The 15,284-nt window shown below is 49.1% G+C and overlaps 1 protein-coding gene across 14 annotated transcripts in view; it reads left to right on the forward strand.

Annotated features, from left to right (window-relative positions):
• DYSF (dysferlin) overlaps window positions 1-15,284 on the forward strand; it is a 181,420-nt gene that overhangs the window by 144,588 nt on the left and 21,548 nt on the right. For all 14 annotated transcript variants that reach the window (XM_060278297.2, XM_060278292.2, XM_060278298.2 and 11 more), the window contains 9 exons: window positions 758-886; window positions 2,267-2,422; window positions 3,753-3,844; window positions 5,244-5,414; window positions 6,220-6,362; window positions 8,114-8,253; window positions 8,495-8,583; window positions 9,011-9,106; window positions 11,046-11,187. In XM_060278297.2, coding sequence (XP_060134280.2) covers window positions 758-886; window positions 2,267-2,422; window positions 3,753-3,844; window positions 5,244-5,414; window positions 6,220-6,362; window positions 8,114-8,253; window positions 8,495-8,583; window positions 9,011-9,106; window positions 11,046-11,187 — 1,158 coding nt within the window. The remainder of the gene's footprint in view (window positions 1-757; window positions 887-2,266; window positions 2,423-3,752; window positions 3,845-5,243; window positions 5,415-6,219; window positions 6,363-8,113; window positions 8,254-8,494; window positions 8,584-9,010; window positions 9,107-11,045; window positions 11,188-15,284) is intronic.

Raw genomic sequence — 15,284 nt, forward strand, 5'->3', positions numbered from 1 at the left:
TCTTCAAGTATCTCAAGGGCTCTGTCACATGGAAGAGGGAGCAAGCTTGTTTCTCCTGCTCTGGAGGGCAGGACCCAAACTGATAGTCCCATGATGAGAAAGAACCATAGAAACCTAGAATTGTAGAGTTGAAAGTGGACTAGATCAGGCATAGGCAAACTCGGCCCTCCAGATGTTTTGGGACTACAACTCCCAGCATCCCTAGCTAGCAGGACCAGTGGTCAGGACCAGGGAATTGTAGTCCCAAAACATCTGGAGGGCTGAGTTTGCCTATGCCTGATCTAGTCCACCCTCCTGCAGTGAGGGAGGAGCTTTCTAACTAAACATTAGGGATAACTTTCAGATGATAAGAGCCATTCAAGAGTGGAATGGACGTGGGTTCTCCTTCATTGGAAGTTTCTCAAGAGAGGTTGGAGGCCATCTGTGAGGGAGTCTTGAACAGGGAACGACTTTGCAGGGTGTTGACCTACATGACTTCTGCAGAGGCGCCAACTATAGGGGGCAGAAAGAGCTCTGCCCCCCCTCAGTATTTCTGGGCAGGGGTCCAAGCCCCCCCCATATGGAAGGGGCAGCTATCCCCCGCCACTCCCAGGGGAGTGCTGGTGCACCGAGTGGAGCTGGGACTTCTGGACGGTGAAGATCACTCCTCGCCCACCCCCGCCAACAGTCAAGCAGTTGGGGGGGGCAAGTCGGTGTTCCTGGTCCTTTGGGACCCCTCCCAACTGGACAAACTGAACCCACGTTTTTCTTCCCTTAGGTCTATGAAACGGAGTTGGAGAACATAGAAGACTTTGGGGGTCTCTCGGATTTCTGCAACACCTTTAAGCTGTACCGTGGCAAGACTCAGGATTCCAATGAAGACCCGACCGTTGTGGGGGAATTCAAGGTTTGCTAACCTCTCTCAGATACCGGAGGGCCTGGAGATGATTGCTGTTTAATCCGTATAAAACCTCGGCTGCAATATTACTTGTTTTGCACAAAGGAGGGGAGTCAGACGCTAAGTTCTTTCAGGGACAGGGGCGGGTCTTCTTCTTCTTCTTCTTCTTCTTCTTCTTCTTCTTCTTCTTCTTCTTCTTCTTCTCCTTCTCCTTCTCCTTCTCCTTCTCCTTCTCCTTCTCCTTCTCCTTCTCCTTCTCCTTCTCCTTCTCCTTCTCCTTCTCCTTCTCCTTCTCCTTCTCCTTCTCCTTCTCCTCCTCCTTCTCCTCCTCCTCCTCCTCCTCCTCCTCCTCCTCCTCCTCCTCCTCCTCCTCCTCCTTCGCAGCCGAGTACGATTGTCTTCCATAAACACGGTTTTAACAGTGAGTCCGTAAGTGACTGCGGAGGCCAATTCTGGATCCACACGCCCTTCCACAGTGGGGACATTGGTCTCCGGGTGGGAGTAGAACATGGTGAGGGTTTGCCAAGCGTGCCTTTCTCTTAGCTCATATCTCCCTTTCGTCCTGAGTTCGAGTGTCTTCAAAGCCATGACACCTTTGGTAAAGGCTGTTCTCCAATTGGAGTGCTTGCAGGCAAGTGTTTCCCAATTGTCAGTTTTTCTACTACATTTTTAAAGATTTGCTTTGAGAGAGTCTTTAAACCTCTTTTGTTGACCAGCAGCATTATGCTATGAAACGAATGAAGCCTAAGCCTCAGGGTCCTTAATCCTAGAGAGGGGTCCCACACGAGACTTTAGTCCCCGTTGCTTAATTTTTTTGCATCTAGTAGAGTCACATTGATTTGAGTCAAATGGATTAATTTTTCGTTGTATATATTTCAACAATCCCAACGTAACAGAGATGTTGCAAAGGTGTGGTCACCCGTCGTGGAACAACCCCACGGAAGAAGATAACCATGGATACCCACACCTCGTTGCTGGTTGCAAAGGGGCTCCTATGACAGTTTAAGCTTCAGCCCCCCCCCCAATGTAGGTCTGCCCCTGTTCAGGGCCTAGACGGACTCCTTGCCAGAGCCACCTTCCTTCCTGAGGGTCACGGCCATTGCGTTCCTCAAGAGATGGGCTGGTTCACAGTGTGAGCCCCCCCACCCCCGGTCCTGCTCTGTAAGCTGTAGGACACTGATGGAGGAAGAGGGGGGCGGGGGGAGCGCACCTCCCCCAGCAGCGCGATCCCGGTGGGGTGCCATGCCCCTAGGACACACGCCATGCCGCTTGGGAGCCGCACCAGCTACGCCCCCGCCTGCTCTCGGCCCTCCAGTGCCGGAGCATGAAGCTCCGCCACTGCTGTAGGATGCAGGGAGGCTCTCATGACACTCCTCTCTCGGCTTGCAGGGCGCCTTCAAGATCTACCCTCTGCCGGATGACCCCTCGGTGGCAGTCCCTCCTCGCCAGTTCCACCAGCTTCCAGCCCGAGGCCCCCAGGAATGCCTCGTCCGCGTTTACATCATCCGGGCCTTTGATCTGCAACCAAAGGACTCAAACGGAAAGGTAAGCCTGGGAGAGGATGGGCAGGCAGGTAGGATACCTGGGGGGTCACAGGGCGGTTCACAAAATAAAATCAAGATATAAAACCACAAAATACCTCATAAAAATAAAAACAACGACCCAATAGCTACCCAAAATAGGGTTGCCGTATTTCAAAAAGGAAAAACCCGCAGGACACCCCAAATGTTGTTGAGCTTTCTTTAGGCAGCTATTTTCTTAGGTAAACAACAAAGCCTCCCCCCCCCCGATAACACCAAAAAACCCACAATTTTTTGGGTTCACTTGCTTAAGATCCAGGAGAAACTGCCACCTTCCAGAAATCCCCCCCCCGGAGGTTGCTTTTGCCTTTGAACTCCCGTTTATGTCCAGGGAAATCTGGACGTATGGCAGCCCTAACAAAAAACAATACGTTTTTTTAAAACTTCCACTTTTCCTTGTCATCCACTTTTTATTAGGTCAAGGAGATAAACAACTACCTGACGTTTAGAAAACACCTGAAGGCAGCCCTGTTTAGGGAAGCTTTTAATCTGTGATATTTTAATGTATTTTGGTACTTGTTGGAAGCCACCCAGAGTGGCGGGGAAAACCCGGCCAGATGGGCAGGGTATAAATAATAAAATAATAATAATGATTTTGTTTTTTGTTTTAAAGAGGATTGTTCTTGGACTACAGCTCCAATTATCCCCAACCATGGACCACTCGGCTGGGATGATGGGAGTTGGAGACCAACAATGGCACCCAAGGGTGAAAAATGACTAAGGTAGAATCCTACACACACACACACACACACACACACACACACACACACACACACACAGTATTTAAACATCGCCCTAAGACCTATTCCCTATGTAATGGGAAAGGGAGGTATTGGTTTGTTTTATTATGCATTTTGTGTTTTTATCTTGTATTCCTGTGTCATGAACTGGCCTGAGATCTTCAAAGGGTGGTATATAAATTTTGACAAGTAGATAAATTAATGAATAAAACATCTAGGATGCCAGTCTGTGTTTTAAGCTGTTTTCCATTTACTGTTGATTTTCTGAAGGTTTTGAATGATTGCTATTAATTTTTTTAAGCAATAATATTATTGATTTTCCCTTCTTCTTTTTTGTAAAGCGCTTTGAGGTTCTTTTCCTATCAAGCGTTGTATCAATTTTATGAAACCAACCAACAATCACATATCTTTTGGGGGCTTCCGTTGGGTGTCAGGAAGTGGGGACCTTGTTTGCCTCTGTTTGCGTCTCTCCATTGGCTAGACATGCCCAGGTAACCTTGCCTGGGTCTGCAGAGAGCCCACCTTGACTGACCACCTTTCTTTTCTCCTGCGCAGTGTGACCCTTATGTCAAGATATCTGTGGGGAAGAAATCCATCAACGACCAGGAACATTACCTGCCCTGTACGCTGGAGCCCGTCTTTGGAAAGTAAGGGGCGAATGCAAGGCCAGACATAGATGTAGACACCTGGGGGGTGTTGGAGGGAAGAGGGAATGGTTCCTTCTTTAATACCTATTATTATTATTATTATTATTATTATTTATTATTTATATACCTCCCTATACCCAGAGGTCTCAGGGTGGTTCACAAAAAAGATCACAACATATATAGTCAGAATAAACGCAACAGCCCAACAACACCCCCCCCCCCAAAGAGCCACATTTTAAAAGGGCATAGGATGTCAAGCAGGTCAACCAAAGGCCTGGTTAAAAAGGAATGTTTTTGCCTGGCCCCTAAAGGTGGATAATGATTTTATTATTGATGCTTATCAAAAGTTTAGGAAAGTTTTTTAATATTTAATGCTGTATTGTTTTAATATTCGATTGGGAGCCGCCCAGAGTGGCTGGGGAGACTCAGCCAGATGGGCGGGGTACAAATAATAAATTATTATTATTATTATTATTATTATTATTATTATTATTATTATTATTATTAAGATATGCTTAAGTTCATACCCAATACAAAGCATCTTTTTGTAATGTGCCAGTGAAAAAGAAATACTTTAAAAATCTAATCAGAAAAACAACAGGGCACTCAGCTATACAGCTGCAAAGCGTGTTTTTACATGAGTAGAATATGTCCTTTCATTTAAAACGCATCTCTGGGTTATTTGTGGGGCATAGGAATTCGTTCATCCCCCCCCCTCCAAATATAGTCCGGCCTCCCACAAGGTCTGAGGGACAGTGGACCGGCCCCCTGCTGAAAAGGTTTGCTGACCCCTGGACTGTAATCAATCAATCAACAATACAGTGTGTAACCAATCAAACAATCAATAAAATCAATTATTATAATCATTATATAATTATTAATTGAATTGATATACCACGCTTTGGTATATCAATTCAGGGACCCAGGTGGCGCTGTGGGTTAAACCACTGAGCCTAGGGCTTGCTGATCAGAAGGTTGGCGGTTCAAATCCCTGTGACGGGGTGAGCTCCCGTTGCTTGGTCACAGCTCCTGCCAACCTAGCAGTTCGAAAGCATGTCAAAATGCAAGTAGATAAATAGGTACCACTACAGCGGGAAGGTCAACAGCGTTTCCGTGTGCTGCTCTGGTTTGCCAGAAGTGGCTTTGTCATGCTGGCCACATGACCTGGAAGCTGTACGCCGGCTCCCTCGGCCAATAATGCGAGATGAGCGCGCAACCCCAGAATCGGTCACAACTGGACCTAATGGTCAGGGGTCCCTTTACCTTTTATACCACGCTATGCTTGGAGGTCTCAGGGTGGTTCATGGAACAAATTGCTCAGCAAGTGTAGCAAAAGTGACCCTCTCCCAATTATTCATGGTCCATCTGAGTTAACACTGAGCTTTCTTCCTCGCTGTAGGATGTTTGAGTTGACGTGTATCCTGCCCATGGAGAAGGATCTGAAGGTCACCCTCTACGACTACGACCTCTTGTCCAAAGACGAGAAAATCGGGGAAACCACCCTGGACCTCGAGAACCGGTTCCTCTCCAGATTTGGGTCCCGCTGTGGCCTGCCTCAGACTTACTGCATGTGGGTGCTGGGGGGACACCGAGAAAGCTCAGGGTGCTTTGCCCCTCTTTTGGGGAGGGGGGTTTGTGGGAATATCCACAGGAGAGAGCTGGGCCTCCCGGTGGCCTCAAGCCCCCCTGTTTATCCAGCCTGGTTCCTGCAAAGCTGAGGGTGATGGGAGGCCAAGAGCGGGGGGGAGGCAGAATGGTAGAACTGCAGAATTGGAGGGCACCCGAAGGATCCTCTAGTCCAGCCCCCTGCAATGCAGGAATAACAGCTGCAGAGGACTTGAGACTGGCAATGAGGCTGAACATCATTTTGGGGTAGAGAGCAAGCCTTGCATGCAGAAGGCTTCAAGTTCAGTCGCCGCAGCATTTCCAGCTAGAGAGGATTTGCGACAGCAGCCTAGGAAAGCCCTTCTTTGGCCTGGGGGTTTGGAGAGACAGTGGAGCTGGAGAACTACAAATGAGAAGAGCTGTGAACCTGAATCTCGAACCCAAAGCTGGCTGGAGGGGCCTGCAGAGCCCCAAAGCAGCTGGTCGCTCACTATGTGATTCAGGATGTTGGGCTGATCCATGCACTGAGCTGCGAAAGGCCCAGCGACCGGCTGCTTATCAGGTCTGGCATAGCGCTGCCCATGGTGCTCAACAATCCCTAGTGAGAAGTTCTCCTGCACATGTCACGTTGCAATAAAAGGGGAGGTGTGCAGGAACAGAGTAGCCTCTCTCAGAAAAAAAGTGTAACAAGGCACATCAAACTTTACCTGCCTTGAGCCTGGAGGATAGGTCAGGATGAAGCTTTCTTTTGCTTTTTCCACTCCTCTTAGTTCTGGTCCCAACCAATGGAGAGATCAGCTCCGTCCTTCCCAGCTGCTCCACCTCTTTGCTCTGCATCGCAACTGGAAGCCTCCTGTCTACAATCCTGACCGGATCATCTTCCGAGATCAAACCTACCGTCTCCTGGACCTTGGTAAACAAACTTCTGGTCTTGGACCTTAAGATCTTTCATAGAATTGTAGAGTTGGAAGGGACCCCAAGGGTCATCTACTCCAACCCCCTGCAATCCATGATCTTTGGCCGTCCAACCTCCAAGGAAGGAGAGTCCACCACCTTCCAAGGGAGTCAGTCCATTCTGCTACTGAACAGCTCTAACCATCAGAAATTTATTTCTGTTGTTTAGTCAGAATCTTATTTCTTGTAACTTGAAGCCATGGGTTTGAGCCCTACCCCCTTGAGCCGGAGAAAACAAGCTTGCTCCCTCTTCCATGTGACGGCCCTTCAGACATTTGAAGATGGCTCTCATATCTTCTCTAAGTCTCCTCTTTCCCAGACTCCTTCAACCGTTCCTCATCAGGCTTGGTTTCCAGATCCTTGATCACCCTGGTCTCTCTCCTCTGCACACCTTCCGCCTTGTCAATAGCCCTCTTAAATACCTTACTACTTACAGGTTGCCCGGATTCTGTTCCAGATGGGAAAAACCATGCTTTACCCAATCTCTCTCCTCCTGCCCACCTGGCCACGCAGTCGTCTCCAAGGGTTGTGTGGGCAAGCCGAGTCCTGTATTTGTAGGTTTTGGCCAGCAGAGAGAGACATTATCACACAGACGGAGCTATCACAATATAAGCCATGACCTGGCGGAGAGTCTCTTGGCAGCCAGAGTCGGCATTCCCAGCGGACTGCAGGTTTTGCAGGGCTGCCCTGGGCGCCAAGGGGGGGGGGTGTCTGGGGCCACTGAAGCAAAAAACAAAGAAGGCAATAGGTATTGCAGGACATGAAGGGGTTGCTATGATTCGCTAACTGCTTTGGATTATTCCACGTGTAAATAGCCTTGAGATAGTGATTTAAGTGCAATTAGTATTAGTATTAATGTATTGATTGCATTATTATTCCACCTTTTTCTCCAAGGAGCTCAATGTAGTCTGCAGGGTTCTCAGCATATCCTCCTTTAATCCCTGTCTTGCCAGAGTGGTGCATGCTCTAGTTATCTCCCGCTTGGACTACTGCAATGTGCTCTACATGGGGCTACCTTTGAAGGTGACCCGGAAACTGCAACTAATCCAGAATGCGGCAGCTAGACTGGTGACTGGGAGCGGCCGCTGAGACCACATAACACCGGTCTTGAAAGACCTACATTGGCTCCCAGTACGTTTCCGAGCACAATTCAAAGTGTTGGTGCTGACCTTGAAAGCCCTAAACGGCCTCAGTCCAGTATACCTGAAGGAGCGTCTCCACCTCCATCATTCTGCCCGGACACTGAGGTCCAGCGCCGGGGGCCTTCTGGCGGTTCCCTCATTGTGAGAAGCCAAGTTGCAGGGAACTAGGAGGAGGGCCTTTTTTCCTTTTTGCCCCAGAGCTTTCCCCATGAAAAGCTGCTCTTCGGCGCTTGATTGGAGCCAACATCCATCCACGGAAAAACCAAACGGATGTTTGTTCTGACTGAACACTAAAGAGCAGGTTTTCGTGGTGAAAGCTGCAGAGCAAAAAGATCACAGGGCGGTTTAAAGAGTCATTCTGGCCATGTCAGTTTCCTCCCTCATATCCACCACTGGAATATTTGGCATCCTAGCCTCTCTCTGTATGTAAGTAATAAGTGGGAGAGTTGAACAGGGACCATCTCCCAGCTGTCTGAAGCCTCTTCTGCCCTGCTTAGCTCCTTACGTCTGTGCTGGGAGTAGTTGCCTGGCCCGCTGGTGCAATCTCCTCCTTCTCTCTTTCACATAGAGGATGGCAAGCCCCCCAACTCGCACCTGGGTCCCCTGGAGGAGAGGCTCGCCTTGTACGCCCTGCAGAAGCAAGGCCTGGTCCCCGAGCATGTTGAGACAAGGCGGCTGTACAGCCCCCTGCAACCGGACATCGAGCAGGTAAGACCCAGATGGGAGAGGCAGCGGTGAGTCTCAGGGTGCAGCCGCCATCGTCATGAAAGCCCTTCTGTGTCTGGGCAGTGCTTGAGGGGGGAAATCACACCCCAAAATAGCCAGATGAAAGATGGAATGCAGTAGGGATAAAGATTTACATCAGCGGTTCCCAAACGTTTGGGGGCCACCATCTCGTTCGTTCTATGAACTCATCCATAGCGCCTCACAACCTCTTTTCTCATTGCAGGGGAAACTCCAGATGTGGGTTGATGTGTTTCCCAAATCCCTAGGGCCCCCGGGGCCCCCATTCAACGTGACCCCACGGAAAGCAAAGAGGTAATATGGACTCCCCCCCCATCCTCCTATTTGCCTTGGTTATACACTCACACCCACAGCATGAAATCACAAGAATTGCTCTGCTGGACAAAAGCAACCCCCCCTTCATTTTGGGGGGTTGGACTAAATGACCCTTGGGATCCCCCCTTCCAACTCTCCAACTATATGATTCTATGAATTTATTTAATCCCCTTTCAAAGCCATCCAAGATGGTGTCTTGTCTGTGGCTGCATACAAACTGTGCATTGAAAGCGCCCCCCTGAGAGCCCCGTTAACGGTGGTGTGTTAAGGGTGCTGGGAAATTCAGCTCTGTGTGGGCCAAACTATAGTTCCCAGCATTCTTTGGGAGGTGTGCTTCAGCTGCAGGGTGGGTGCCCTCGGCCTGGGTACACCCACTCAACCCAACCTCTTTCCCCTTGGGTTTCAGGTTCTACCTGCGCTGCGTTATCTGGAACGCCAAAAACGTCATCCTGGACGACCTCAGCATCACGGGGGAGAAGATGAGTGACATCTACGTCAAAGGGTAGGCCATCCTGCTGGGGTGCAGGGCAGGTCCTGGAGATGAGCACCAGCCTTACCTTCCAAGTCCCGGACTGCAGAATCCGGGACCGGCAGCCATGTGACACCGGAAGTTGCGTCGACGTAACTTCCAGTGTCGCTTTGCCCTTCTATGGGCACCAAAAATGGCCGTTGCCAGCTTCAAAAGTAGCTTCTACGCATGACCGGAAGTGCGTCGACGCAACTTCCTGTGCCGCCCCGCTCATCTATGGGCACCAAAATGGCCGCCGCCGACACCGGAAGTTGCATCTATGCACTTCCGGTCATGCGTAGATGCGACTTTTGAAGCCGGCGGTGGCCATTTTTGGTGCCCATAGAAGGGCAAATCAGAAAGAAAAGAAATGGCCGCCGGCAGAAGAAAATAACGGAGAAAAATGGGAGACGAAGTGATACGGGGGACCACCAGAAAAAGGTAAGTAAAAACGGGGGTTTCCCGGGGAAAACGGGAGACTTGGCAGCTATGGCACCAGCCCCTTAGCATCTGCTTTAAAATAGACCCAGGTGCCTTTTGGCATATCCAGGTATCTTGCAGTCACTTGTCACAATGCTAAGGGTGCGTCTGTGCCAGAAAATCTGCCTCCCAAAACACCAGGTACTCCTCCTCCTCCTGTTTGAGTTCCAAAATGCAAAGGAAAGCTGATTTTCTCTCCCACCCCTAGGCATTGATAGGTTGCTAAAAACTAGGTGGAAGAGGTCCCAATTTTTAATTTGCTTTTTGAGATGGAAGTACCTAAAAAGTAAAGAGTGCGCAACAGCAGCCGCACGGATGCTACTAGCCCAGGGATGGAAAGAAGAACGAATCCCTACCAGAGACGAATGGTAAGCTAAGCTGATGGAGTATGCAGAAATGGCAAAGCTGACTGGAAAGCTCAGGAAACAAGGGGGCAAAAACTTTACAAAAGAATGGGAGAAGATTACAATTTATTTAGGAGACCGTTGCAAGCAGATGAAAACAATAGCAGGATTTTAATCCACTTGCAATGTCACAAATACTATGGGCAATACAGACTGATATAAAATATCTACCTGCCTGTGGACTGTCTCGCCAGAGTGGTGCATGCTCTAGTTATCTCCCGCTTGGACTACTGCAATGCGCTCTACGTGGGGCTACCTTTGAAGGTGACCCGGAAACTACAACTAATCCAGATTGCGGCAGCTAGACTGGTGACTGGGAGTGGCCGCCGAGACCACATAACACCAGTCCTGAAAGACCTACATTGGCTCCCAATACGTTTCCGAGCACAATTCAAAGTGTTGGTGCTGACCTTTAAAGCCCTAAATGGTCTCGGTCCAGTATACCTGAGGGAACGTCTCCACCCCCATCGTTCTGCCCGGACACTTAGGTCCAGCTCCGAGGGCCTTCTGGCGGTTCCCTCGCTACGAGAAGCCAAGTTACAGGGAACCAGGCAGAGGGCCTTCTCGGTGGTGGCGCCTGCCCTGTGGAACGCCCTCCCATCAGATGTCAAAGAGAAAAACAGCTACCAGATTTTTAGAAGACATCTGAAGGCAGTCCTGTTTAGGGAGGCTTTTAATGTTTAATAGATTATTTTATTTCATTTTTCTGTTGGAAGCCATCCAGAGTGGCTGGGGAGACCCAGCCAGATGGGTGGGGTATTATTATTATTATTATTAATAATAATAATAATATATTATTATTATTATTATTATTATTATTATTATTATTATTATGCATAATTCACCAGCTTTTCTTGCCATTGTTCTTTTGATGGTATTTCTCCAGTCTTCCAATTCTGCGGTATTAAAATGTTTGCTGCTGTTATAGCGTACATAAATAATGTCTGATTTTCTTTCGGCAATTCTTGTCCTAAAATACCCCAAATGGCCCATCTTCATCCTCACTTGCACAACCATTGAGCAGTCGGACCTGTTTGCTCCTTTTGCAGGTGGCTGGTCGGTTACGAAGAGAACAAGCAGAAGACGGACGTGCATTACCGGTCGATGGGAGGCGAAGGCAATTTCAACTGGCGGTTTGTCTTCCCCTTTGACTACCTCCCTGCTGAGCAGGTCTGCTACGTCTCCAAGAAAGTGAGTGTCCCTGGGCCAAAGGAGGCTCTCCTGGTCCCAGGCTGTTTTCTAATGCAACAACAGCAACAGCGACCAATGCTACACAAAACACACACATGCACACTCTTGCACTTCCACCATCTCCAGTCTCTAGCATCTTCCCAGTCTCCCGCATGGGCAGACCAGTGACACAGTTTGGGGCTCTCAAATTTTAGCGGCACCCCCTGTGATGCCAAAATTTGGCACTCTCCCTCAGTCAGGCTGGCTAATAATAATAATAATAATAATAATAATAATAATAATAATATCAGGTGACAGCAAAAACTGCAATTTTTTTTAGCAGGGGCAATTAGAATAAGATCTATTACAGTGGTACCTTGGTTCTCGATTGGCTTAGTTGTTGAACAAATTGGCTCCCGAATGCCTGGGTTTGGGGAGTTGAATGGACTCCCGGAACAGATTAAGTTCGAGAACCAAGGTACCACTGTATTTGATAAACCTCCAAAATGTATTTTGTATAGTTAAGTTTTCACTTCTATCTTCAGTACACTATTTTATTTTATTGCTATGGCTAGTGGCTGATGCAAATAAAGATTCTTCTGATCTGTAGTAGTAGTAGTAGTAGTAGTAATAATAATTAATAATAATAATAAATAACATGGGTTGCCCATGCAATCCTGGCCCATCTTGCCCTGAGCAGGTATTGTGTTCTGTCTGCTGCTGAAAACGTGGTCCGATCCACCCCACCCCCCTGCAAAAGCGGCGGCTCTCCGAAAAAGCCTCTGAGCAAGCACCCCCTGCTGTGCCAATATTGATCCCCCTCCCCATGTGGCAGCCGTAGCTGGATGCAGGAAACAAACAGCTTGTAAAAGGCTTCGCAAAGGTAGAAATAATGAGTGACAAGCTGGGCTCTGGAGGCGGGAGCCGCATTCCTCTCTGGCGGGTTTTGATCTCGCCATGTGCTGTTTGAAGTCCAGGTTCATTACTTGCGGCCATAAAAAAAAAGAAAAGAGAATTGGGGGGGGGGGAGAGGAGAAGCGGCACAGTCTTGAAGTTCAAACTGAAACCCTCAGATGGAAAAGTGTTCTGCTGCAGCGGCACCTGCCATGAAGAGGGCCAGCTGGGGTGGCAGGCGAGGCCTCCAGGCATCTTGGGCAAGCAGCTGTGGAGGGAAAGTGCCTAAGGGGTGGGTGCCTCCCTGAAAGGTGCCACTGTGCCCTCGAAATGGACCAGCCAGCTGCACGGATTGGATCCCACCATCTGGGCTTTCAGGATGCTGTGCATCCAAGACATTTCCAAGCTGTCTGTATCTGGACCACACGTTAGATAAACTCCCTCTGAAGACATGATTGAAGAATCCTCTATGCCCCTTCGTTTTCCCATAGGACATGTAGCCAGGCCATCCAAATCTCAGGTCCTGTCCCTACAGATCCAAAACACCTGCATCTTTTAATCCAATCCACTCTTTACCCACACCAAACATGCAGCTTCATAATACATCGCCAAATGTGGAAGCGCAAAGCCTCCTCTATCCTTCTGTCCTATGAGTATTGTTCTTTGGTCTTTTCCCCACGCCGTACAAAATTTCTTAGATATTTCTCCCATTGTTTGAAACAATTTGTGGCTCCTTGTGTTCAGCTAGGCCTTCCTGGCACTGAGCTACAGAATCATAGAGTTGTAGAGCTGGAAGGGACCCCGGGGGTCATCCAGTCCAACCCCCTGCAATGCAGGAATCTCAGCTCAAGCATCCATGACAGATGGCCATCCAGCCTCTGCTCAAAAACCTCCAACAAAGGAGAGACCACAACCCTCTGAGGGAGACAGTTCCACTGTCAAACTGCTCTCTCTCATCTCATCTAGTCCTTTATCCTCTTCTCTTTCTTTTCCGCTTGCCCAAATCTCCCAGCGTTCAGCTTCTTGGATGTCTACAAGTCCTCGTGTTAAGAGAGAGGGAGAAAACCTTTTCTCTTCTCACTTTCTCCCTGCCAAGCATCATTTTATAAACTTCAATCTATCATGTTGCCTCTTTCTCACCTTTTCTCTAAACAAAAAAGTCCCAAATGCTGCCAACTTTCCTCCTATGGGAGCTGCTCCATCCCCTTCATCATTTTGAGAGCAGTACATGTGAAAAGGATCTAGGAGTCTTGGTAGACCACAAACTTGACATGAGTCAGCAGTGTGATGCAGCAGCTAAAAAAGCCAATGCAATTCTGGGCTGCATCAATAGGAGTGTAGCATCTAGATCTAGGGAAGTAATAGTACCACTGTATTCTGCTCTGGTCAGACCTCACCAGGAGTACTGTGTCCAGTTCTGGGCACCACAGTTCAAGAAGGATACTGACAAGCTGGGACGTGTCCAGAGGAGGGCAGCCAAAATGGTCAAAGGCCTGGAAACAATGCCTTATGAGGAGCTGCTTAGGGAGCTGGGCATGTTTAGCCTGGAGAAGAGAAGGAGCAATGGATTCAAGCTACAAGAAAGAAGATGCCACCTAAACATTAGGAAGAACTTCCTGACAGTAAGAGCTGTTCGGCAGTGCACATTCCTTGGGGGACTCCACTTTCTCCTTCTCTCCATTTGGAGAATGGTCCATTTCTTCCTGACAGTAAGAGCTGTTCGGCAGTGGAATTTGCTCCCAAGGAGTGTGGTGGAGTCTCCTTCTTTGGAGGTCTTTAAGCAGAGGCTTGACAGGCATATGTCAAGAATGCTTTGATGGTGTTTCCTGCTTGGCAGGGGGTTGGACTGGGTGGCCCTTGTGGTCTCTTCCAACTCTACGATTCTATGATTTTGGACAATATCCTTTTTAGGTGAGGTCACCAGAGCTTTACACAGTACTCCTTATGTGGTGGCACCATAGGTAAAGGTAAAGGAACCCTTGACCATTAGGTCCAGTCGTGACCGACTCTGGGGTTGCGTGCTCATCTCGCATTATTGGCCGAGGGAGCCAGCGTACAGCTTCCAGTTCATGTGGCCAGCATGACAAAGCCGCTTCTGGTGAACCAGAGCAGCACACGGAAACACCGTTTACCTTCCCGCTGTAGCGGTCCCTATTTATCTACTTGCACTTTGACGTGCTTTCGAACTGCTAGGTTGGCAGGAGCAGGGACTGAGCAATGGGAGCTCACCCCGTCGCAGGGATTCAAACCGCCGACCTTCTGATCAGCAAGCCCTAGGCTCTGTGGTTTAACCCACAGCGCCACCTGCGTTCCCTTATGTGGTGGCACCATAGGGAAAGATAAATGCAAATGACCCCTGGATGGTTAAGTCCAGTCAAAGGTGACTATGGGGTTATATATATAATAATTTATTATTTATACCCCGCCCGTCTGGCTAGGTTTCCCCAGCCACTCAGGCCGAGGGAGCTGGCGTTTGTCCGCAGACAGCTTTCCGGGTCATGAGGCCAGCAGGACTAAACCGCTTCTGGTGCAACGGAACACTGTGATGGAAACCAGAGCGCACGGAAACGCCGTTTACCTTCCTGCTGCAGCAGTACCTATTTATCTACTTGCACTGTTGTGCTTTCAAACTGCTAGGTGGGCAGGAGCTGGGACAGAGCAACAGGAGCTCACCCCGTTGCGGGGATCCGATCGGCAAGCCCAAGAGGCTCAGTGGTTTAGACCACAGCGCCACTCGCGCCCCATAGATTTATATAAGGGCATTATGATATGGGCGGTTTTATTTCCTCTTCCTTTCCCAATGTCCCCTTGCCATGAAATCTGCCTTTTTTCACAAAGTGGAAGAATGGATATTTCCTTGAGTGATGAACAGGCATGGAGACCTGGTGTCCGCGGTCTCTGGCACAAGTCAGACCTCTCTGGGATGGGGCATTTGTGTCACGTGCCCAGCTCTCATGAGGTGTTGCCTGTGCTGCTGGAAGCCGGTGTGTGTGTGTGGGGGGGGGGGAGGGTGAATGAGCTCCCCCACCACCCAAGGGTGCTCCTAGCCCAGCACATGAATGAATCTTGGGACTGAATCAGCGGCCAACGTGGAATTCCAATCTGGATTTGCCAGGCCTGCTCTGTTCCCCTGCTGGGCTGCTCCACCCTCTCTCCATCCAGATCACCATTCCTCATTATTTTATTCCGAAGTGTCAAGCGGGGCTTGTAAATCCCCTCCTCCC

The sequence above is a fragment of the Zootoca vivipara genome, chromosome Z1, assembly GCF_965207765.1.
Source record: "Zootoca vivipara chromosome Z1, rZooViv2.hap1.1, whole genome shotgun sequence".
NCBI lineage: Eukaryota > Metazoa > Chordata > Lepidosauria > Squamata > Lacertidae > Zootoca > Zootoca vivipara.